Source organism: Miniopterus schreibersii, assembly GCF_964146895.1.
Source record: "Miniopterus schreibersii genome assembly, chromosome: 2".
Classification (NCBI taxonomy): Eukaryota; Metazoa; Chordata; class Mammalia; order Chiroptera; family Miniopteridae; genus Miniopterus; species Miniopterus schreibersii.
In genome coordinates this window covers 187,312,546-187,334,295 of record NC_138102.1, presented here as the reverse complement: position 1 = coordinate 187,334,295, position 21,750 = coordinate 187,312,546, and the positions used below count along the sequence as shown (strand labels likewise).

General features: G+C 57.8%; 1 protein-coding gene across 5 annotated transcripts; it reads left to right on the top strand.

The window, feature by feature from the left end:
- The first annotated feature begins 5,532 nt into the window (after window positions 1-5,532).
- Window positions 5,533-20,973, top strand: MLC1 (modulator of VRAC current 1). Of its 5 annotated transcripts, none has more exons than XM_081128943.1 (12): window positions 5,533-5,633; window positions 6,235-6,415; window positions 7,715-7,804; window positions 9,082-9,135; window positions 9,547-9,648; window positions 11,702-11,800; window positions 12,179-12,247; window positions 12,579-12,695; window positions 13,341-13,397; window positions 13,896-14,018; window positions 18,421-18,549; window positions 19,858-20,973. In XM_081128943.1, the coding sequence occupies exons 1-12, from the start codon at window positions 5,569-5,571 to the stop codon at window positions 19,930-19,932; spliced, it is 1,161 nt and encodes a 386-aa protein (XP_080985069.1). In that variant the 5' UTR covers window positions 5,533-5,568; the 3' UTR covers window positions 19,933-20,973. The 5 variants fall into 5 exon arrangements, with proteins under 5 accessions (XP_080985069.1, XP_080985070.1, XP_080985071.1 ...); XM_081128945.1 differs by having other exon boundaries at window positions 5,598-5,633; window positions 6,081-6,415; XM_081128946.1 differs by lacking the exon at window positions 5,533-5,633 and adding an exon at window positions 5,744-5,884.
- Window positions 20,974-21,750: the final 777 nt, after the last annotated feature.

Here is a 21,750-nt window from a genome sequence, read left to right as displayed (position 1 = left end):
CGCGACAGGCCCGCCGAGAGCGCCGCCCGGCCCGAGGCTGGCGCCGGCTGGGCTGCACTGCACGGGGCTATCGGCGCAGCATCGGGGGGTGGTTGCCCCTGTCCTCCCTCGTCGGCAGCAGCGCCCCGAGATTCCGTGTCCTCACCAAACGAGGCGGCACAGAGGCTCCGGGCCTGGGGAGCAGCCGTCGCCGCGGAGCAGGGCGCTCTCGGCCCGCTCAGTGACCTCCCTAGCGCGCCAGCAGCCCTGCAGCAGCCAGAGCCCGGCGCCTTCGCGGCCCTGCTCTGAGGCTTCTCCGGCGCAGGGGAACCGGGGGGCGGGGGGGGGAGCCCTAGGGGGGGCAGGGGAGCCCTGGGGGGGCGCAGGGGAGCCCAGGCCCCATCCAGCCCGGCAGCCTCGCAGAGCGCGGCCTGAGCGTGGGCTGCCCTCCCCCCCCCCCCCCAGCGGACAGACAGGCCCGCAGGCCTGAGCGAGCGCGCTCCTCCGGCGGAGACTGGAGAAAGCGACCGGGGCGCATGGCTCCCCGCGGCTCTCACCCCGAGGGCTCCGCGGGCGGAGCGCGCCCCCAGCCCCAGCCCCAGCCCCAGCCCGCACGGGCCAGAACGCCAGGCACCTTCCGGGAGCTCGGGCCTCTGCAGCCCGGCCTCCTCCTCGGGGCCATCCGCCCTTCTCCAGAAGAAGGCCACCACCTTGGCCGCGAGGCGCAGCATGGCCGCCGCGGCCTCGTTCGCGCAGCGCCCAGCCACCTGAGGCTCCGGCACGTGCCCACGCGGCTCCCACCGCCCTCAGCCAATGGGGTGCCTGCGCCTGCGCCTGCGCCTTGCTTCAGGGAAGCTCAGCCAATGGGGTTGTCGTAGTCGCGCCTGCGCAGATGTTCCTTTGACCTTGGCCAATGGGCTCGCCCCCTCCGGGACTGCCCCTGCGCCCAGCGGGGAGTTTGGCCAATGGGAATCACGGCGCCCGCGCCTGCGCGCACGTCCCGTCGATATTGGCCAATGGGGGGCCTCCGTGCACACCGTGACCGTTGACGGGTCAGCCGTCTGGGGACCGGCGGTTGGCCGCCGTTCGCGCGCTGGGTCCTGGGTGCGGTGCCGCGTGGGGGTGACGCCGGCCCGGCCCGCGGCTCCTCGCGCGTGGCGTGGGATTCGCCGGGGCGCTGGAGGCCGCACCCGCCTGGGCGCCGACTCCGGGCCGCCAGCGACCCGCGCAGCGCGGAGGCGGCCGTGCGGGTCTCGCGTGTCCGGCCGCTGCGCCGCGTCGTGCTCGGCCTTTCCCGCCCGGACGTCCCGGGAGCGCAGCGGGGCTGTCGTGGCCCGACCCCGGCGTCCGCGGCGCCCTCGGTCCTCAGCCTCGCCGACGTTTCCCAGCAGCGCCTGGCTGGGGTTCCGCGGACGCTCCCGGATCCTCGCGGGCGTAGCGTGCGCGTCGCTTTTTAGAGGGGCGGGGGAGGGGCGCCCGGCGGCCCGGCCCGGAGCTGCCTGCCGGCCCCGTGCCCTCCCGGCGGGGCTGGGGCTGCGGCCGCGCCTTGTTTCCCGCCTGCTCCCCGTGCGCTCGCTCGTTCGCTTGCAAGGTAGGATTCGTGCTTTTCTCACTTCCCGAGGCGAAGATTGGTGAGCTCCGGCCCTTGTTTCAGCCTGAGCGTTGGGGCTGAGTCTTTGTGCGCGGGCCGCGCAGCGGGACCCGGGGTGCGCTCCCGGCTCCCCGCTGCCCCCTCCTCGCTGCCCCCTCCCGGCTGCCGGCTCCCCGCTGCCCCCTCCCCGCTGCCCCCTCCCGGCTGCCGGCTCCCCGCTGCCCCCTCCCTACTGCCCTCTGGAGGCCGCCGCTGGATGCCTCCGTCGCGGGGGGGGGGGGGGCTCCCCTCCCCTCTCCTGGTCTCGCTTGTCAAAGAAATATCTTTACTGATGTCAGAGAAAGAGAGAGGGAGAGAGAGAAACACTGGTGATGAGAGTCACTGACCCGCTGCCCCCCTGCTGGGGAACGAGCCCGCAACCCGGGCCTGTGCCCCGACCCGGAATTGAACCGCGACCCCCTGGGTCCTAGGTCGGCGCTCAACCACTGAGCCGCGCCAGCCGGGCACAGCCGGTGTCTTCCCTGGGATGTTCCTGGTGCCGTTGGGGCCCCCGGGGTCCAATTGCACTTTGACTGGCGTGTTTTAATCTTCCTGGGTGAGATCTGCCAGCTCGTTGGCTGCCCCTCCCGGTTGTAGGCGCACAGTGTAAGGACAACTCCTGGAGAGGCAGGGGCCACGCCTTCCTTTCATGTTTATGAAGCTGCCCTGAGTTCTCTTGGACTGGGTTCTGGGGGTGCACTGGTTGTGGGAGTGCAGGATTTACTGGGTAGGTGGGACAGGCAGTCTCAGAAATAGGATTGGGCAACACAGAGGGCCCGGAGCCTGGGCCGGGCTTCTTGCCAGGGGCTCTGTGGAGGTGCCCAGATCCAGGGTGATTTGCAGAAGACTCACCACTTTACAGGAGTGTCCCCTGCGACCCATCAGCCTGATCCTCTCCCCCGGATTCTGGACTGGACTCAACTTCTCAGCGAATGCACTTGGCTATGCAACAGACGTCTGAACCTCATCGTCAAAATGCTACTCCTGACCCTCGCTCCAACCTGCCTCACCTGGGCGTCTTCATCTCAGGTGAAGCCGTTTCCCCCACCCTGCTCAGACTCAAAACCTTCAGGTCACCTGGTGACTTCTCACCCCTCCACTGCTCCACCTCCATCCCAGCCTGCACTTGTTCTCACCTGCACCTGCTCTCACTTGCTGCCCACAGCCTATTCTCCACAGCAGCTGGATGCTCTTCTGCTCAGAACCCTCCAGCGGATCCATCTCAAAGCCAAGGTTGTCTGCACTCCTGCTGCCCTGGACCTAGATGCCCCACCAGCACCAGACATCGCACAACCCTGTGCCACCATCCTCCAGCCTTGCCATCTGAGAGCCTTTACACCTGCCACACCTTTGCTCCAGTCTCTGCAAGACCCCTGTCCTCACCTCCTGTGTGTCTTTGTTCAGATGCCGCTTCCTCGGTGAGGCCCGCCTTGACTCCCCCAAGCAGCATCCCATGTCCCTCCCCACCTTTTCCATCATAGAGTCAGGTGCATCTTACCTGTGTGCTGCTGTCCCCCACTAGCATGAAGGCCGTGTGGGGAGGACTAGGACCTGCTCTGTTGGCCCTGTAAACACAGGGTGTCCCAGAAACGTACACACTTTGTTTTTAATCCTCACCTGAAAATATTTTCCCTGATGATTTGTAGGGGGGAGGGAGACATTGGCTTGAGAGAGACAAGTCGATTGGTTGCCTCCCGCATGGGCCCCATCCAGGGCCAGGAATCGAACCTGCAACCGAGGTGTGTGCCCTTGACCAGGAATCAAACTTGGGACACTTTGGTCCATGACCGGCGCTCTAACCACTGAGCCAAACTAGTCAGGGCCACACTTTGAATAATTATAAATTCCAATCTTTCATCTAACCCATTGGAATTAATAATTACTCAAAGCGTGTATACGTTTTTTGGGGACACCCTGTATTTGCTGAATGGAGGCGTGCACGTTGAAGCCTGAGGAAGAGGCCTCAGCAGCAGGAGAGGGACGTCGGCCACTGTGGGAACAGGAGTTGGTTTGAAGATGTTACCAAACAGCAGGACTTGTTAGAAACTGGCATTGCCAGGACCGCGAAGCCCTTCTCTAGTGACCATGACCCGGGAGGCTCAAGGAGTTTGCTGCACAGTCTCCCATTCGAGGCAGCTCACCTGTGTTTCTTAGTGGAAAACAACTTGGAAAAATACAGAAATGGTGAAATCCACTGGACGTGTTTCTTCCAGTCAGAGAAAGACAAACAGTGTATGATCTCAGTTACATATGGAATTTAAAGAACAAAATAAACGAACAAACAAAACAGAAACAGACTCATAGACACAGAGAACAAATTGATGGTGGCCAGAGGGGAGGGATTTGGGGTCTGGGCCAAAGAGGTAAAGGGACGAGAAGTGCTGATCGGTAGCTACAAAACAGTCATGGAGACGCAGAGACAGCACAGGAAATGTAGTCAATGATACCGTGATAACTGTTACGGTGCCAGACTGGGAAACAGCAGGGGCGTCTCTGTAAATTATGTAATTGTACACCTGAAACTCAGTAAAAAAAAGAAATACAGAAGGGTTCAATCCAGTTGGGCCAATTCCTATTAATTCTGTTTATCAATTTAAAAGATAGTCAATAAAGCCCGGCCAGTGTGGGTCAGTGGGTTGCACCTGAAGGTCACGATTTGAGTCCAGGTCAGGGCACATGCCCAGCTTGCAGCTTCAATCTCCAGTAGGGGGCGTGCAGGATGCAGCCAATGATGTTTCTCTCTCATCCATGTTTCTATCTCTCCCTCTGCCTCTCTAAAATCAGTAAAAGCATATTTTTAAAAAATACCTTAAAAAAAAAAAAAAAGTCGGTAAGGACATTTTAGAGGTTTTTCAGTCCATTTACACCCTCGTTGACTTCACAGGTTATAGTTTGTGAACATGAATCCTTGCTGGGGTTGAAAAACAGACAACAGAACATCCCACCATTGGAAACGGATGTTTTGCTTAAGCTCACATGGGTTTGTGTTTGAGGAGCCGGTTGCTGGGATGCTTCAGCTCGAGCCCCATGCACAGTCTCGCTGTGACTGAGTGCCAGTGTCTCTGGGTGAAGTATGTCCCAGGCCTTTTCCTCTGCTTAGTGGGCAGAAGTAAAGGGCCCCACGGGAACCCAGGGGCTCCGTGCAGGAAAGGACTGGCCAGCATCCTGACCAGGTCCAGGGTCACCCTGCCAGGCTGAGCGCAGACGTGTATGTGTGTGGCATTGTGCAGGAGGTTTCCATGTATGATCATGGGAGATGGAAAAAGCCTGTTTGAAAGGACATAAGGCCTTTGAATAAAAAGTTATGTCTCCAGCCCTGGCCAGTTTGGCTCAGTGGTTAGAATGTCAACCCACCGGCTGAAGGGTCCTGGGTTTGATTCCAGGTAAAGGGCACATGCCTGGGTTGCAGGCTCGATCCCCGGCCTGCACAGAGCACATGCAGGAGGCAACCAATCGATGTCTCTCTCACATCCATGTTTCCCTCCCTCCCTCCCTCCCTCCCTCCCTCCCTCCCTCCCTCCCTCCCTCTCTCTCTCTTTCTCTCTCTCTCTCTCCCCCCCCCCTTCTACTCTCTCTGAAAAGCAACAGAAAAAATATCCTTGGTGAAGATTAAAAAAAGTTTTTTTCTTAAAGTTTTGTATCCAAAACAGGGCACCAGCCTCCACCTGGGGGACTCTGTGCTGGGGATCTCACTCAGGTGCACCCCTTCCGAGACACCCTCCCGGTGCCCACGACCTGCCTGCACTGTGGGACTGAGGTGGCCCCTCCCTTTCCCGGCGGAGTGAAGACAGGACCCGGCAAGGCTGTGGGCCAGCGGTTACACAACCACCGCGAACTTTCCAGGATCTCGCTCCATCTCATTGAAATTCAGGACGAGGTCCTCCTGCTCCTGGCTTAAGAGCACATTTGCTGGGCTTTTGTCCCTCCCTGAATAGTTGTTGCTGGAAACCCCAGGCAGGATGACTGGGCAGCAGCTAGCCCCTCACCCGGAGACCAGCGCCGCTGCCCCAGGAGCAGCTGGGAGGTGAGCAGGGACGGACAGACGGACAGGACCTGATGCGGGGGGTGGGGCGTGTTTGCAGGCTCAGTTACCACCCTGAGCAATTTAAGGGCTTGGAGGAGCCAGTGTGTCCTGGGAGGCGGGAGTTGAAAGGACTGAGGGCCGGTCAGTGGGCACCTGAAGCCCAGCGCCCTCCCTGAGTCCAGACAGAGGTTTGCTGGGAAAGTGGCTTCGTCAGCTTGTTAAGTGAAGAGGGAAACGAATTCCTTCTTCAGGTTCACAGCACTTCTTTTAACCCTCACCGGAGGATACCTTCTCCATTGCTTTTCAGGGAGAGTGGAAGGGAGAGAGAAACATCGATGTGAGAGAGACATTGATTGGTTGTCTCCTGCATGCACCAGGACGGGGCGGGGACTGAGCCTGCGACCACGGTACCTGCCCTTGGCCAGAATCGAACCCGGGACCGTTTAGTCCACAGGTCGATGCTCTAACCGCTGAGAAAACCGGCAAGGGCTGAAAAACGATTTATTTTAACTGGAGCATTTTCAGAGTGGTTGAGAACAGTGGTGACACCGAGCTCCGAGCACAGCTGCCCTGTGGCACTGAGGTCCTTGTCTGTCCCCAGCGCCATGACGAGGGAGGAGCCCTGCAGGGAGGAGCTCAGCTATGACCGGATGGCCACCCTGGAGCGGGGCAGGCCAGACGCGGGGAGCTATGCGGACACCAAGCCCGGCGACCTGCAGCTGTCGTCGAGGCTGCCCCCCTGCTTCAGTCACAAGACGTGGGTCTTCTCCGTGTTGATGGGGGTGAGTAGCTGCACCAGGTGTGTCCTGGCTGGTGTTTCTCCCAGGCCCAATGGGACAGAGCTAGTCCATTACCCTGCTCTGGAGAGCCCCGTGGTGCTGTGTTCTCCGAATCATTGTCCTCCGCTCGCTGGTATATATGGCACCAGCCCCTTGGGCCTTTGGGCTCTGACTGCTTCGTGTCCTGCCGAGGTTGGGACAGCCTAGGGCCCACCTGACCATCTGCAGGGTCATGCATGGTACTGGGATGGCCTCCTTGACCCTCGACTCCTGGGGTGGGGATGTCTAGAGTCACCCTGCAGAGGTGGGGAGGAGCCTCTGGCAGAGTGAATGGTGGGACAGTGTCCTGGGGCAGGAGGCCAGGGCCATGGAGTCAGAAGAACAGGGCCAGCGGGGAGCTGGGAGTCAGACCTCAGGGGGACCAAACACTTGAGGGACTTGCCTGAGGTCCTGGGACATTCACCCTCAGATGGGCTTGGATGGGCCCATGACGACTGCAGGAGTTATTTTGGCCGCGGTGGTTACCTGGGAACCCCAGGGCTCCATGCCACCCTGGCTGAGAACCAGGATCCAGGCCAGGACCTTGTTACCCTCCCCAGGCCTCAGGTCCGCCTGGCAGTACCCCCAATAGTTCTGCTCACCTTACCCCTGCCGTGACCCCGTCTCTGACCTACTGAGACTGGAACCCCCACCCACGTGGGGTACTAAGGAGGCTCCTGCTCCCTCCTGCTCCTGGGGCCCTGGACTCTGAGTAGCAACCCCAGCCACCTGCGGCCACAGCCCCTGATCCTGCTGCCCCGTCCTCACTTAGGTATGGGCCATGGTCTCCTCTGCCCCTCAGGCTCCCAAGCCCCCAGGCCCAGCACTGCCATTCAGTGGGACACACAAGGTCCGCTGCCCAGATCCAGGGTCCGAGTGACCTTTAACACTGACCTGCACCTTGTGACCTTACCCTCTGCAGTGAGTTTCCACCTCTCAGTCCTGAGGTGAATGGGACTTTGTGTCTGGACCTGGGGGTGGGGATCCTGAGGCCCAGAAATTGCACATGTTGGGGTGACAGCGTTTTCTGGGGAGAGGCACCATTTCTTGCCTTAAATTTTGAAAGGGCCCCTCCTTTCCTTCCCCAAATAAGTATTGAAGCCGATAGCCTGTCACTGGGGGGAGGGTGGGCCATGGCCATCCTCCAAGCAGGAGTCAGGTCCGGCAGGATCCAGGCTCTATGTTGGTGCCATGCAGACAGCTGTGCCCTGTGGTGTTCAGACATGGCCACGCTATTGCCTGAGTCGTGCTGCTGTGTTGCAGGGCTGTCTGCTGGTGACCTCGGGGTTTTCGCTGTACCTGGGCAACGTGTTTCCTTCCGAGATGGACTATCTACGCTGTGCTGCAGGCTCGGTAAGCCATGCCCTCAGTTGCTTCTTCTGGCACCAAGGTTTGCAGCTGTGCATTTAGGTTTTGTGCCCTGAGATTTACCCTTTGCTGTCACTTGCCACTCATTCAGAATCTCCACGTGGGACTTCACCTTCAGTGGGGTTTATGACTTTTGAAAATGACTGATGAAGCAAGTCTGAGCCACTCAACAGTCTCCTGGGCTGGAAAAGGCATCCTGGTCTCTGACATGGCAGCTCTGGGACCTCCGTGACTTGGGACGGCACCCCACCCCTCCCCCAGCTTGTACCCTGCTTGTGGGTGCCACTAGTCAGCACAGGGCACATCCTGGGTCTCGCAGAGAACCTCCTAGGCGACCCTATGTCCTCACCACTGGAGTAGCTCTTGTTGGGGCCAGAGTACCCTGACCTCTGACCCTGGTGGCTTCAGGGCTGGGTGTCCCAGCAAAATTCTTGGCGGCCCCCTCACCCTCAGGTGACAGGCTGGAGAGACAGGTCATGGGGTCCCCAGGGCTCCCCCTTGGCCCTCAGTGACTCAGCTCCCACCCCCATCCAACCACCACTGTGTGTCCTGAGGCCTGTGCTGCCCCCACTGCGGGGTCTGCAGGGGTTCGTTGCCCACAAGAGCAGCGCTTGATGTGGCCCGAGGCCCCCACGCTGGTCCCCATCCACCACCCCCGTCCCCTGAGGCCCATGCCTTTGCCCTCCTTCCTCTTCCCTTTGCTCCTTTGGGGGTCAAACTGGGGCCCCGACAAGAACCCCCCATGGCCCTGGACTCCTGAGTGTTCCCACTTCCTTCGCGCGATGATGCGTCTCCCCTTTTGGGTAATTTTTTTAAAATATATCTTTATTGATTTCAGAGAGGAAGGGAGAGGGAGAGAGAGAGAGAGAAACATCAATGATGAGAGTCATTGATGAGCTGCCTCCCGCACGCCCCCAACTGGGGATGGAGCCCGCAACCTGCGCATTTGTCCTGGCCAGGAATTGAACCCCGATCGCCTGGATCCTAGGTCGATGCTCAGCCGCTGAGCCACGCCTGGCAGGGCTGGGTAATTTCTTAAGGAGAGAGGAACCCTGGTCTAGAGCCGCAGGAAGCTGCGTTCCAGCTTCTGAGTGTGTCCACTTGGAATGCTAGTCACTAGCAAATGTCTTTTTCATCTCGTCAGAAAAATTAAAACTTCCAGAATAAGTTATTCTGGCAGAATTGGGGACTTTTCAGCGTCCAGCGAAACCCCTGCATCTAGTGGCCACAACACTGCTCACTGAACTCTGCTTTCTTTCTAGTGCATTCCCTCGGCTATCGTGAGCTTCGCTGTTTCCAGGAAAAATGCCAATGCGGTGAGTCCAGCCCTCTGTACCATGGGGGCAGCCACATGGCTCACAGGCTGTGGAAGGGACCCCAGGCCCTACAGGGTGGACAGGTACATGCGTGTGTACACAAGTGCACCTGTGTGCGTGCATACTTGTGTGTGCATGTGTCTGCACTCATGTGCATGTGTGCGTGTGCACACATTTGTGCATGGGTGGGAGGCACCTCCACTGCCCACAGCAGCCCTGCACCCCCACTGTAGGCTTCCTGTGCCCGCCCATCGTCTGCCCCCAGGAGCTCGCAGGGCACCTGCCCCAGCTGATTCTTATATGTCACAGTCTGTAGGATTTTTAATTAGCGACCTGGAATTAGGTTTAACGTTGCCTCTACCTCTTTAGTTATGCAAAGGAGAACAGAACTCCGCCTGCCTTCTTTTTCAGATCCCCAATTTTCAGATGCTGTTTGTTTCCACGTTTGCTGTCACCACTACGTGTCTGATCTGGTTTGGATGCAAACTGGTCCTGAACCCGTCAGCAATAGACGTGAGTCCCTGGAGCCACACGGGTCCCAAGCACTTGTCTCTTTCCTCCTAGATGCATCCCCCCCACTGAGTCTCTGCTGTGGGGACGCGTGGTTGGTGTCACTGAGCGCTGTCCGTGGGTCGGAAACGTCTAAATGTGTGTCATGGCCCTCGAGTTCGACAAAGTTGGATAATTTTACTTATCAGTCTGAAGGAAAGAATTGTCTTTAACTTTTTCACTGATTCCAGTGGACTGATTTATTGATAATATTTTAATGGCTCTTCACAACAGTTCTTAAAAATTAACAGGAACGTAGTGACATACAGGGTGTCCCCCCAAAATGTATACACACTTTAACAGCTGACAGCTCAGTTGATGTTTCCTTCTTTTCAGATCTAACTCATTGGAACTAATCATTATTCAAAGTGCGCACACATTTTTTGGTACACCCTGTATTTCATCAAGTCTGTGATGCTGCTGGCGGTGAGGTGCACCTCTAAGAGCAAAGGAAGAGCCTGCCACGCCCATCCCAGAGCCGAGAGAGGGAATCTCATAGAAACGAGGACCCATCAGAGTCCTCACGAAAAGCCTCCTGCTCTGGGTGCCACGTGGAGTCATTTGCATTAATACCAGGAAGGTGGCCTTGGCTGGTGTGGCTCAGTGGTTAGAGCGTCAGCCCAGCACCGAAGGGTCATGGGTTGGATACCCAGGGAAGGGCGCATACCTGGGTTGCATGCAGGAGGCAACCAGTTGCCATGTTTCTCTCACATCGATGTTTCTGTTTCTCCCCCTCTCTCCCTCTCTCTTCCTCCCTCCTTCTCTCACTTCCACCCTCTAAAAAAAAAGGAAAAACCTCAGTGGGGGGCGGGCAGGAAAGGGGTAGGGTGGCCCCAGTAAGACTGAGCCAGGCAATAAGGCACAGAAAATGGACAGACGGATGCAGGTCCGAGAGAAACAGCCGGCCACAGCGTCTGCAGGAGAGTTGGTTGGCTGCTTACGTGACCCTAGGATTGTTAAGGGCCTGCACCAACATTTCTGGGTGGGAACATCACCCATTTATTATTTTTTAAAAATCATCCGTTCATTATCAGTCTCAAATCTTACCATCTTATGGTCAGAAAGCACGATCTGTGCCGTGTTGACTCTTTGAAACCTACCAGGGCTGCTTTGTGGCCTAGCAGGTGGTCAGTTTTCCTCAGTGTTCCACGAATGCTCTGGAAGAGCGGACGGTCTCTGTTTTAGTTTGCACACAGGGTTCTGAAGATTAAGTTCACAAATTGCATTTAGCTTAAACCTTGGTTTCACTATTGTTCAGGTGTGGTGAGGCCCGCAGGTCAGGAGACACTGGCCACTGAAACAACAGTTTGTGCTCAAAGTCCCCAGAGGAGGGGCCGTGCCACGGGGGCCACACAGGAGGCACAGGGAACAGGGACAGCAGGCGCAGGAGCCCTCACTGTGGTCTCAGGGAGGAACAGGGCAGGGAGCAGGCTGAGGACAGGCTGTGTGAGTAATGTCAGGGCTCCGGGCACGGGGGCTGCCCCTGGTTGCCGGTTACCTGGCCCTGGGTGATGAGGGCAGGTGGGGGTGTCCCCCAAGTAGGAGCCCCAGAGGAGGGGTGGGGCAGGCTCTGGACTGGCCTGCTTACACAGTTAAATTGACATTTTCCAGTATATAGCTCTGTGAATATTAATTGACAGTAAGTTGACACTTTCTAGGATATTACTCTATGACTTAACACAGATGTAGGTCTGTGTAGCTGCCAGCACAGTCGGGATGCAGAATATCACTCCCAAAACCCCGTGTCCTGTTTTCCGCAACAGAGCCACTGTAAGTGTGCACAGGTTTAGGTATGAATGTAGGTTTTCCTCTCTTTAAAGACCAGGAGGGGCAGACTGCCAGGGAAGGTTTATATCGGAACCAATGGTTAGATCAGACACAGGTGCTGCATCAAGCCCTGGACCAAAACGCTGCCCAGGGCTGCAAGCGGGCGGCGAGGCCTGTCCATGGGACCGTCTGCGGTTACAGGATCACAGTGAAGGAAGTCAGTTTTCAGACCCCCGATCTCCTTTGACAGATAAATTTCAACCTGATTCTGCTGCTCCTGCTGGAGCTCCTCATGGCGGCCACGGTGATTGTCTCCGCGAGGTCCAGCGAGGCATCTGGCCGGCAGAAGGTGGGTGCAGCTGTGTGCTGTTGGTGTGGGACTGCAGGGGATGTGCTAGATGCCCCCCAACTCTCGCCCGCCTGTGGCGGGCTGGGCTGCTGCAGCTCCCCCGGGCCCTGGGTCATTGGGGCAGCAGGACCGGCTCCATCTGAGGCTCTGACAACGCCCCCCCCCCCCCCCACTGCAGTATCACACGGAGAGGCCCAGTCTGCTGAAAGGGCCACCTTGGGTGTAGATGCTTCCTCACATGCAAGGAAGACCCTTGTGTGAGCTCCTGGTGATCACCAGCGACTTCCAGCCACTCACGTTTGAGAACATGGCCGGGCAATGGCCTGAGCCAGGGCGGGAACCCCAGCACGGGGAGGTCACCGTGTCCTTTCTTTTCAGGGCTCTGTCACTGACAGCACCATTTTGTACAATGTGGCGTTTCCTGCACGGATCCTGAAATCCTACTCGGTAGGAAAACGGTCCTTTCTTCCTCGGTACTTTATTTTACTTGGGGGAGGGGTCAGTTCAGGCTGGACTGAACCGTCATGTGTGCGTATTCTGCTGTCCTGTTTTTGGTCTGTGCCTTTTCCCACTGGCCTTTGAATTGGTGGGAGTGTCTTCCTTTGTGCACCATTTTTGGGTTGGAAGGGATGCATTTCTGGTGCTCGTTGGGAGGTCGTCCTGGACCATGTTGGTCCTTTGCTTCATGCTCTTCAGCCCCCTGCCCACCTACCACGCCTGGGGCACTCGTGTTCTGGGGACTCCCCTGGTGACACCACCTCCACTGCCCCCCCCCCAGGTCATTGAGGTGATTGCTGGCGTCTCGGCCGTGCTGGGTGGGGTCATCACTCTGAACGTGCACGACGCGGTCTCGAGCCCCCACCTCTCGGTGACATTCTTCTGGATCTTAGTGGCCGTGAGTACATCCAGCTCAGCCCTTGTCCGTCCATCTGTCCATCTGGCTGGTCAGGCTGTGCTCACCAGCTCAGTTTGGTGGCGCTTAGGCAGGAAAACGGGGAAGAGAAGAGAGCGGGGGCGCGGGCGCTAGGCCCAGAGGAATGTGGGACTGAGTCCACGACTCAGTGAGTCAGTGGGGTAGCTGCTTTTATTTGAACGGCTCTGTTATTTTGTAGTTTTTGTATTACTTTTTCCTGAAAAATACTTTTTAAAAAGAATGTTTTTATTGATTTTTAGAGAGAGAGGAAGGGGGAGAGAGAGAGAGAAACATCATCCATCGGCTGCCTCCCGCACGCCCCCTACTGGGGATGAGCCCACAACCCGGGCACATGCCCGGCCCCGGAATCAAATGGTGACCTCCTGGTTCATGGGTTGACGCTCAAACACTGAGCCACACCAGCCAGGCATGCTTTTTATCTTATATAAATTTATAACCTTTAACATATTTATGTCGTTTCATAACAGAATACATATTTCATAAAATACACTTACTGTATGCTATGATTTTATATTAAACACGCAACAGCTAGCACATGATAAGTGCTTCATACGAGGTCAAAGTGGTCAGGCCTGTCACCTCTGAAGTCTCCTCCTCTCTTCTTAGTGTTTTCCAAGCGCCATTGCCAGTCATGTGACCGCGGAGTGTCCCAGCAGGTGCCTGGTAGGTGGGAACCGGGCTGCAGGGCTGCGGGGGCTGTCCCAGGGCTGGGCGGTCGGTGGGGACAGCGGGCATGTGCCGTATGCACTCGGGAGGAGGTGCCATGATTCAGCCGAAGGGGAGGAGCTGGCCTCGAGCCTCATCCCGAGTCTGCTGGGTGTCAGTCGTTCATTTGATAGTGACAGTGGCCAGGTCTGGGCCCGCATGTCCTGCGCCGGCGTCGTGTGGTCTCTCAGACTGTTGCCATCACTGCGGACATGGGGACGGTACAAGGCAGGCCTTGGCAGTGGGAGAAGGCCAGCGACCACAGTGTGACGCCCCCTCCTGCACAGTTAGTTATGCACAAGTTGAGGAAACTCGTGACATGGTGCACTTGGGATCAGCAGGCAAACCAGGGCAGACGCCTTAGCAGGAGCTGCAGGTGGAGCAAATGTGTGGATCCGTACCCTTGGGAGGGGCTTGAGCAGCCCAGGCTCCTCGACAGCCCATCTGCTTTCCCAGGTGGAGGTGCTGATCGCCATCTGCAGCCTCACGTCCCCGCTGCTCTTCACGGCCGTGGGGTACCTGACCTTCAGCGTGAGGAGGGTCGTGGAGGTGTTTGAAGATTACCCACCAGCCCTCAAGGTGCGTGTCTTCATTTAAAACTGTAGCTGCCCATGCCTCGCATGTGCTGGGGGGAGTGTCCCCAGGACAGGGTTTTGTGCACTGTGGCATGAGGCCAGCTCCAGCTTGCTTCCCATGAGGACGGGCAGGTGTCTGACACCCACTGTGTCCCTCTGTCCCATGGGGCCAGCTCTGCTCCCAGCTCAGGCTGAGCATCCACGGTCCTGTGGTCACACCTAAGGTGCTAAAGTTGTCCCGTGACATCCCTGCTGTCCAGTTCACATTCACTGTCCATGAATTGTCCCAAGAATGTGCATTTGGCTGTCAGTCACCGGACAGTCCCCACCCTGCCCCCATGCACTGACTTTTTGGAGCCTGGGCTGATTGTCTGTGAGACGATCCCACCTGTGAATCTACTTCTGTGGCGTCAGCAGGAGCGCAGGTGTGGCCCTCCGCCTGGTTCAGCAGCAGCTGCCAGGCTGACCCTTGGCGAGGCTCATGTCCCGTCTGCAGGAAGGAAGTCGCCGGGTGTCAGTCCCACCGTGCGGACACCCTGTCCAGCACCTTTGCCTGTGGGTGAGCACAGATGGCTGGTCCTGGCCTGGCTCCTCTGGAGGGGACCGTGTGTGGATGTTGAGTTCTGGTGGCTGCTGGGCTCCTTCCTTCTGGGGTGTCATTGCTTCTAAGCCCTTTCAGCGGACAGAGCTGAGAAATGTGTACACAGGGTGGGCAGACGGGTTCACAGGGTGAGACTCAAAACCGTTTATTCCTCTACTGTTTTTTCAAAGGTATGTTTTTATTGATTTATAGAGAGAGGGAGAGAAACATCGATGTGAGAGAGAAACATCCATTTGTTGCCTCCTGTATGCACCCCGATGGGGGATTGAACCCGCAACCTGAGCATGTGCCTGGACAGAGAATCAAACCCACGACCTTTTGGTACACGGGGCGACACTCCAGCCAACTGAGCCACCAGCCAGGGCCCTTCTATTGTTATTTAATAATTATTGTATTACTTTCCATACGAACAACCATAAATCTACTGTTGCCCCCCCTGGAGTTAAAGACCCCAAAAGTCTGTATTTCCAACTCGGATTTCACATTCTAGGGCTTTCCCTTAACACCCGTTTTTTCCTGCTTGCAGCCCTTTTCTCTTACTGCAAAAACCTTGTTTCTTAATAACGCTTAGTTACTGCTTCATTTTACCTCACACTGTTCACAACGCTCTCCCCAGCGTCACTCCAAGCGTACCTGCTGCAGGTCAAGGTCAGTCCTTGGGGGTGAAACAGCCCCTCCGTGCCGTCGATTCCACAGAGTCATGTTTTACACTTTCTGTTTAAATTCAGCCTTAAGGTTGGATGCTTTTTCCCTTCTAGCACTGTTTTTGGATCTATGAAGTGTTTACATGGCTCAGAAGTCAGAGCCCCACCTGGTCGGGCGTGGCTCAGCGGCTGAGCATCGACCTAGGATCCAGGAGGTCGCTGTTCGATTCCCGGTCAGGGCACATGCCCGGGTTGTGGGCTTGATCCCCAGTCGGGGGCATGCAGGAGGCAGCCGATCAGTGACTCTCATCATTGATGTTTCTCTCTTTCCCTCTCCCTCCCTCTCCCTGAAATCAATAAAAACATTTTAAAAAAAAGAGCGTCCCTCCCTTCCTGACAAAGCAGGTCACATGCTGCTGCTGGATCTCCACACCTTGCTTTTTTTTTTGACCAAACAATTTCTCCTGACATTTCCTCAGAGTCAGGGATCTGTCTCCTTTAATTACCCCCATGCAGTCCGTGTGACCCAGGTCACCAGGCAGTCCCCAGTACGGGGACAGGCTGCTCCAGGTCCTGACACTGTGCGAACAGCTCTGCAGGGCTTGCCCCGGCCTCGCATCTCAGGATCAGAGGGGAGAGCATCTGTGCCGTTAGATCCCCACAGGCCAGAGGGGTCCCGCTGTCCCTCCCACGGTGGCGGGAGCAGCTGTCACCCACTTTGAAGCGGGGTGAGAGGGTTCCGGTGCACACAGGACCTCCCACTGTGAGCGCAGGGGAACCTGCCTTTCCTCTGACTTCGGGCTGTGCCCTGCTCTTGTGGCTTTGGTAACTCGAGCAGCGGGCTCAGCTCTGAGGTCATTTTTCATTCTGTTTGCCGTGGTTTCTGTCGTGTGCACGTTTTTGTGTGTTTTGTGTAGTTACACTCGTCTGTATTTTCTTTATTGCCCTGGGTTTTAAGCTGTAATTAGAAAGGCTAGAGCCGTGTGCCCTAGTTCACCCTGGAGCGAGGCGTAGAGGGGACCCAGGTCCGTCTTTGCTCAGTGGTGCAGGTGCGTCTGCTGAAGAGCACGTCTGTTCCTCATCTGAGAGGCTGCGCCTTGCGTGGGTCCACCTCAGGTCTCTCCATCTTCCGTCTGCTGCACCCTGCACGGTCCTGCCCTGACCGGGGAAGCTTCCAGCAGGTGGTGCCAGCGCCCAGATGCCCAGTCCCCCAGGGCTCGGCTCTCCCGGTGACCTCGCTCGGGGCTTGTTTTTCTAAATGAATGTTAGAACCAACCTGCCAGGCTCCAGAAAGCAGTGTTGCTACGGTCGCCCCGCCTTCTCTGCAGGGACGCGTCCCAGGACCCTAGTGGAGGCCTGAGGCCGAGGACCCAGGACAGGCTGTGGTTTCCTCCCCTAAGGGCTCCTTCAGCTGCAGCAGCTGGAAGGTGGGGTAGCAGCTTCTTCCATAGCCGCGGCCTCTGCAGGGATTTTCATGTTTTCTCATCTAAACCTGCTGCTGAGTCCGTGTGACCCTCCCTTACTTGTAGCAAATGACTATTGTCACGGTTCCAGGGGTCCCCTGCTGAGGTCTCCATGTGATTTCATGCTTTCTGGGTGACACGTCAATCGGAGCCCATCTTCTGCTGTCTTTCACCCACAAACTTAAGGCCTTTCCCGTCTGAACTAAGCACGCACCCCATCAGGGCGGCTGCGCAGCCTGAGAGGTGACAAAACCCGCAGCACTTCCTCCTCCGTCCCCGAGGGAGGGTTGTTCTCACCCCGGATCCCGGATCTCGCAGCCTCAGCACCAGCTTCATTTTCCTCCCGATTAAGTCAAGAAGCTCTACCTTTTCACCTAAGGGAAGTTCTGCAGCATCTCTGAAATACCCGAATTCCCAGCATCTGCTCCTGTGCTTTTGGGGTGATTATTAAGTAAAAGGAGGGCGACTCGAACATGAGCACCCTGAACCTACGACAGCCAATCTGATAACCCAGAGGGCTCCTAAGTGCGGACAGGGGCGGGGCAGGGATGGTGCGCAGAGGCTGAGCAGTCGAGTGGTCGTGTCCTGAGCCCGCCCTGCGAGACTTCATCTTGCTGCTCAGAAGGCAGGTGATTTAAAACTTGTGAACTGTTTATATCTGGAATTTTCCATTCAGTATTTTCAGACCGCAGGTGACCGCGGGTAACTGAAACGTGGAAGGAAACCACAGGTGGGGACGACTGCGATCTTATTGGACTTGTGGTTAAGTTTGATTAACTTGAGAGTGTTTTTAACGGTGACATTGTATGGACTCGGGTCTTTTTCTTTGTTTTTTTCTTGATTTCAGAGAGGAAGGGAGAGGGAGAGAGAGAGAGAAACATCAGAGGTGAGAGTCATTGATCAATGAGAGAGAAACATCATCCATTGGCTGCCTCCTGCTGGGGATCAAGCCTGGAACCCGGGCATGTGCCCTGACCGGGAATCAGACTGTGACCTCCTGGTTCATAGGTCAGTGCTCAACCACTGAGCCACACGGGTCTCTTTCGTGTAAACATTTAGCCGCTTGCATTTTGGTGCGGGGCTTCCTCGGTTCCACCTGCCCAGTGCTCTGTGCCCTCCGGCCCCTCTGGGTCACTCCTCAGACCCCTTCTCCCCAGCAGCCTGTGTGGGACCCTCCGGCCTCTGGCCAGAGCTGAAAGGAATCTGTTGTCCCCGCGTTTCCTCCAGAATGGACTTGGCCCATCTCAGGAGTGTGTGTCTGGCTTGCACATGACCGGCCCCCACCCTTACAGGCGTCCTCGGTGGGGCTGCGCAGCGGAGTTCTCGCTCCCTTGCTTGCCATGTGGTTGTTGAGGGGCTCAGGAGACTTGGCCGCGGGCAGCCCATGCTGTCCACAGGCTGGCTGCTGGCAGGACATTTTGTGCCTGTTAAACCAAGAGGGCAGAATGCAGAGCAGAACTGAGTGCTCCTCGGCCACAGCCACACATTGAAGGGTCCTGCTCAGGTGACTGAGGTCACAGCCCCGGGCCTCATGCAGCTGAGCAGGAACCTGCTCCCAACCTTCAGGCCGTGGGCATGGGAAGCTGGCTGCATTGTCTCCTTGGCCAGAGGGGTTAGGGGGTGGGGGTCACAGAGTGGGGGCCCTGAGGGCCAGGGTGGGGGGCCCAGCCCTCCTGCTCACGCCCGTTTCCCTGCCAGCAATCCTACGACGTGCTCCTGCTGCTGCTGCTGCTGGAGCTGCTGCTGCAGGCGAGTCTGCACACGGGCACCATCATCCAGTGCGCGCGCTTCCAGGCGGCTGGCCCACAGGAGCGCCCCACTGCTGAGGTGAGTGGCTTGGAGCCTGGAGCCTCGGAGCCAGTGCCTCCCTGTCCTGGTGGGGCCTTCCTATGCCCAGGCCCATTGACACCCACCCTTGCTGGCTTCTTTCAAGACTCCCAGAAACATCTTGGAGAAGTAAAATATGGAATGTTTTATAAGCCAGCTAGGCAAACACAAATCCATCCTGAGAAAATATTGGGGACCGAATGCTTCCAGTTTTGCTTCTGCAAATGTGCTAGGATTCTTGACCCTCTGCACACGGCTCTCTGGGAGGGGCTACCCGCTCCTGGCATGTGTGCTGGCATCCAGACCTCTGGCCAGGCCCAGGCTGCCGGAACCTCCACCCAGGTCCCTCCTCTCGTCCCCACACCTGAAAGGCTGGGGGTCTGGGTCCCTCCCTGTGGGCAACCTGTCCAGCACTGTTTTCACTGGGACACCAGCCCACTGCCCTTCAGGTGCACAATTCCCTGTACAGGGTCTTACAGGGACCCCTGGTACACCAGATACTTCCTGCCCAGCCACCCTTGGGACCCTCATAGTCTCACACCCTGTGCTCTGCACACCCTGGTGCTGTGTCCCCACCAGGCTGCTCCTGGTCCTCCTGGGGGACCCACTCCTGCCCCATCCTCAGGGACCCTGACCTTTTCCATCCAGTCCCTGTGCTGTTCCCTCCATCACATGCCTCAGGACCACCATTTCCTTGTTACCTGGTTGTGGTCAGTCTCCTGTGGGGATGTTGGCTCTGTCCCTGGCTGTACGTGCAGTGGACCTGGTTCTGTGTTGGGACACCAGGGTGCAGAGTGGGGGGAAGGACCCGGGAGCTGGGGCCAGCAGCTGCCTCCATTTCTTCAGGTCTTGCCTGACCACTGCCTTGAGGGTCCTCCTTCCCCAGTGTCAGGCCCCTGCCGATGCCATCACAGGGTCCCAGGTCAGGTCCAGACCCCGTCTCTGTGGGGGTGTCATCCCCTGCCCCCAGGAAGGGCCTGAAGGTCCCATTTATTCCTGCACTGAGGTGTATCATTCCCCCATCAGCAAGTATTTATTGAGCACCTACTGTATACAGCTGCTGGCTTGCCGGGTGCTGGCCCCTCAGAGAACTGGCAGGAAGAGGCCTCATGAGCAGGTGTGGGACCCCCAGAGCCCTGGCCTCCTTGGACACCAGGCCAGTGTCCACCCCCACCCAGAGCCAGCATGTGGCCACATGGAGAGCTTGCCCCAGCCCAGGCTCCATTCCTGCAGAGGGTAGGTGCAGATGCAGTCGCTGTCCCGTGCACAGGTGGCCAGCAAAATGACCTTTGCCTGTCTTGGTCACAGGTGGCCAGAAGCCCCCTGAAGGAGTTTGACAAGGAGAAAGCCTGGAGAGCGGTGGTGGTGCAAATGGCCCAGTGACGGCGGAGGGGAGACAAGGTGCAGGGCCCAAGGGCCCAGCGTGTGACCGAGCACAGACGCTAGTGTCCTCAAGCTACTGCTTCCCCCTAACCCCCTTTCCCGCTGTGAGAGTGGGCCAGGCTGCAAAGTGACTAATTTTCAAATAGGCAAATGCTGACTGTTTTGTCTTACGGGTCGGTCAGCTCAGTGCCCCATGAAGAGGGGCTCGTGCGAGGGCTGGACTCTGGGCGCGGGTCTGGGCAGGTTTCCTGTCCACTGTGACCACTGCCTTTGTCCACTTGTCCCGCACCTCCCCCACTCCCTGCCCCTTTTTTGTTGAGCACCTACTGTGTGCAGACAGCACGCACAGTGGCTCAGCCCATCTCGGCGTCTCTTCTGAGTTGTGTCCAGACCGAGCCCCCTAGCCCAGCACTGTTTCCTTGTCGAGAGCAGACCTGAGTGCTCTGTCCTGTGTCGGACCCCACACAGCTGATGCTGCCTGGAGCCTGGGCACAGGGCAGCCCACACCCACTCCCACACTTCCATGCAATGTCCACGGCCACACTGCTGCCCTCCCTGCTTACCCGGCCATTGCAGAGGGACCCCGCCCGCTCAGGGGCGCTGGTCCATATCCATGTGGGTGGTTTGTCTGCATTTGTCACCGGCCATTTCTAGCTCCCAAGCCCTTTTTCAACCACCACACGGAGAGGGACCCGTCCACTGTGCCGGCTCAGTGACCTTTGGGGTGGGGCCGCATCACATCAAAGGCTTTGAAAACTGACTGGGTCACGTCTCTGTGTCTGGATGGCCTCAGTGACGTGGGTCAGGCTGAGCCGCCCTCCGTTGTGGCTCTGCTCCCCCCAGGCCAGGCCGCTGCCATTACCTGTAGGACTGCCCGCCCCGGAGTCCTCACCGTCCCCTAACAGGTAGTTCACCTTGACCCTCACTCACCTGAGGTCTGGCTGGGCTGGGGCCTCCTCCGCCTGTCACCTACCCACTGGCCAGGCTGCAGTTTGGGTGTGAGAATAACGTTTGCTTTGATTAAAGTCATGGCCGAGAGGTGGTTTGTGTGCTGTCTCTGCCCCTGAGTGAGTACACCTGCAATCGTTAGAACCGTTAGCTTCTCCCCACTGACGCGGGCACCAAGAAATCCCACGAGCTGGGAGCACGTCTTGAGGTGGCAACTCGGCTGGTTTTAGGAGATGTGTTCAGGCTGGCGCGTTTGCTCACAGGCTGCCTGCCCTTCAGTGCAGGGAGGTAAGAAGCTGGCCGTGCTGGGAGGGGCTCAGGTTCCCTTCTCTTTGTTCAGGTACATTCTCCGAGTCCCATGGGCTGGCGGAGAGGCTGGGCCACTAGCATCGGGGAGACGAGGGCTAGCCGGGGCTGGCCAGGTGTGGACCTGGTGAGGGGACTCAAGGACCCTCCTTGCTTTCTCACTTCTGAGCGTGGGTGACTAGCTGCCACCGTCACGATCAATCAAACGAGAGGAGTGCAGGTGAGACACCTGAAAGGTGGAGAGTGCCAGCCAGAGAATCATCAGAGCTGCTGCTCTGACAGCCCCTCCTGCTGTCCTTGGCAGCTCTGGGAGGCCGGCGAGCGAGGGGCCAGGTGGGCAAATGCCTCAACCAGGTGGCTCTCACCTGCTCACATGTAGACCCCACCGAGGCGCAGCCCCAGCCCCCGCCCCTCCCTGCAGCTCCCAGGCGGCCAGGCGGATGCCCCTGAGCTGGGCACAGGAGCCACAGGGACAGCCCTGCGATGCTGATGTCTTCTGGGGGGTCCAGGAAGTCTGAGTCTAGAGCCATAGGTGGGCGCCTGTGGGCTTAATGCTGGCTGTGC

What these genes read in the sequence shown, in the direction of transcription:
- MLC1 (XM_081128943.1), top strand. Translation starts at nt 5,569, where the DNA reads ATGACTGGGCAGCAGCTAGCCCCTCACCCGGAGACCAGCGCCGCTGCC. An exon ending in GGATCCTGAAATCCTACTCG is followed by an intron (nt 12,248 to 12,578) that starts GTAGGAAAACGG and finishes CCCCCCCCCCAG; the next exon opens with GTCATTGAGGTGATTGCTGG. An exon ending in AGTGTCCCAGCAGGTGCCTG is followed by an intron (nt 13,398 to 13,895) that starts GTAGGTGGGAAC and finishes CTGCTTTCCCAG; the next exon opens with GTGGAGGTGCTGATCGCCAT.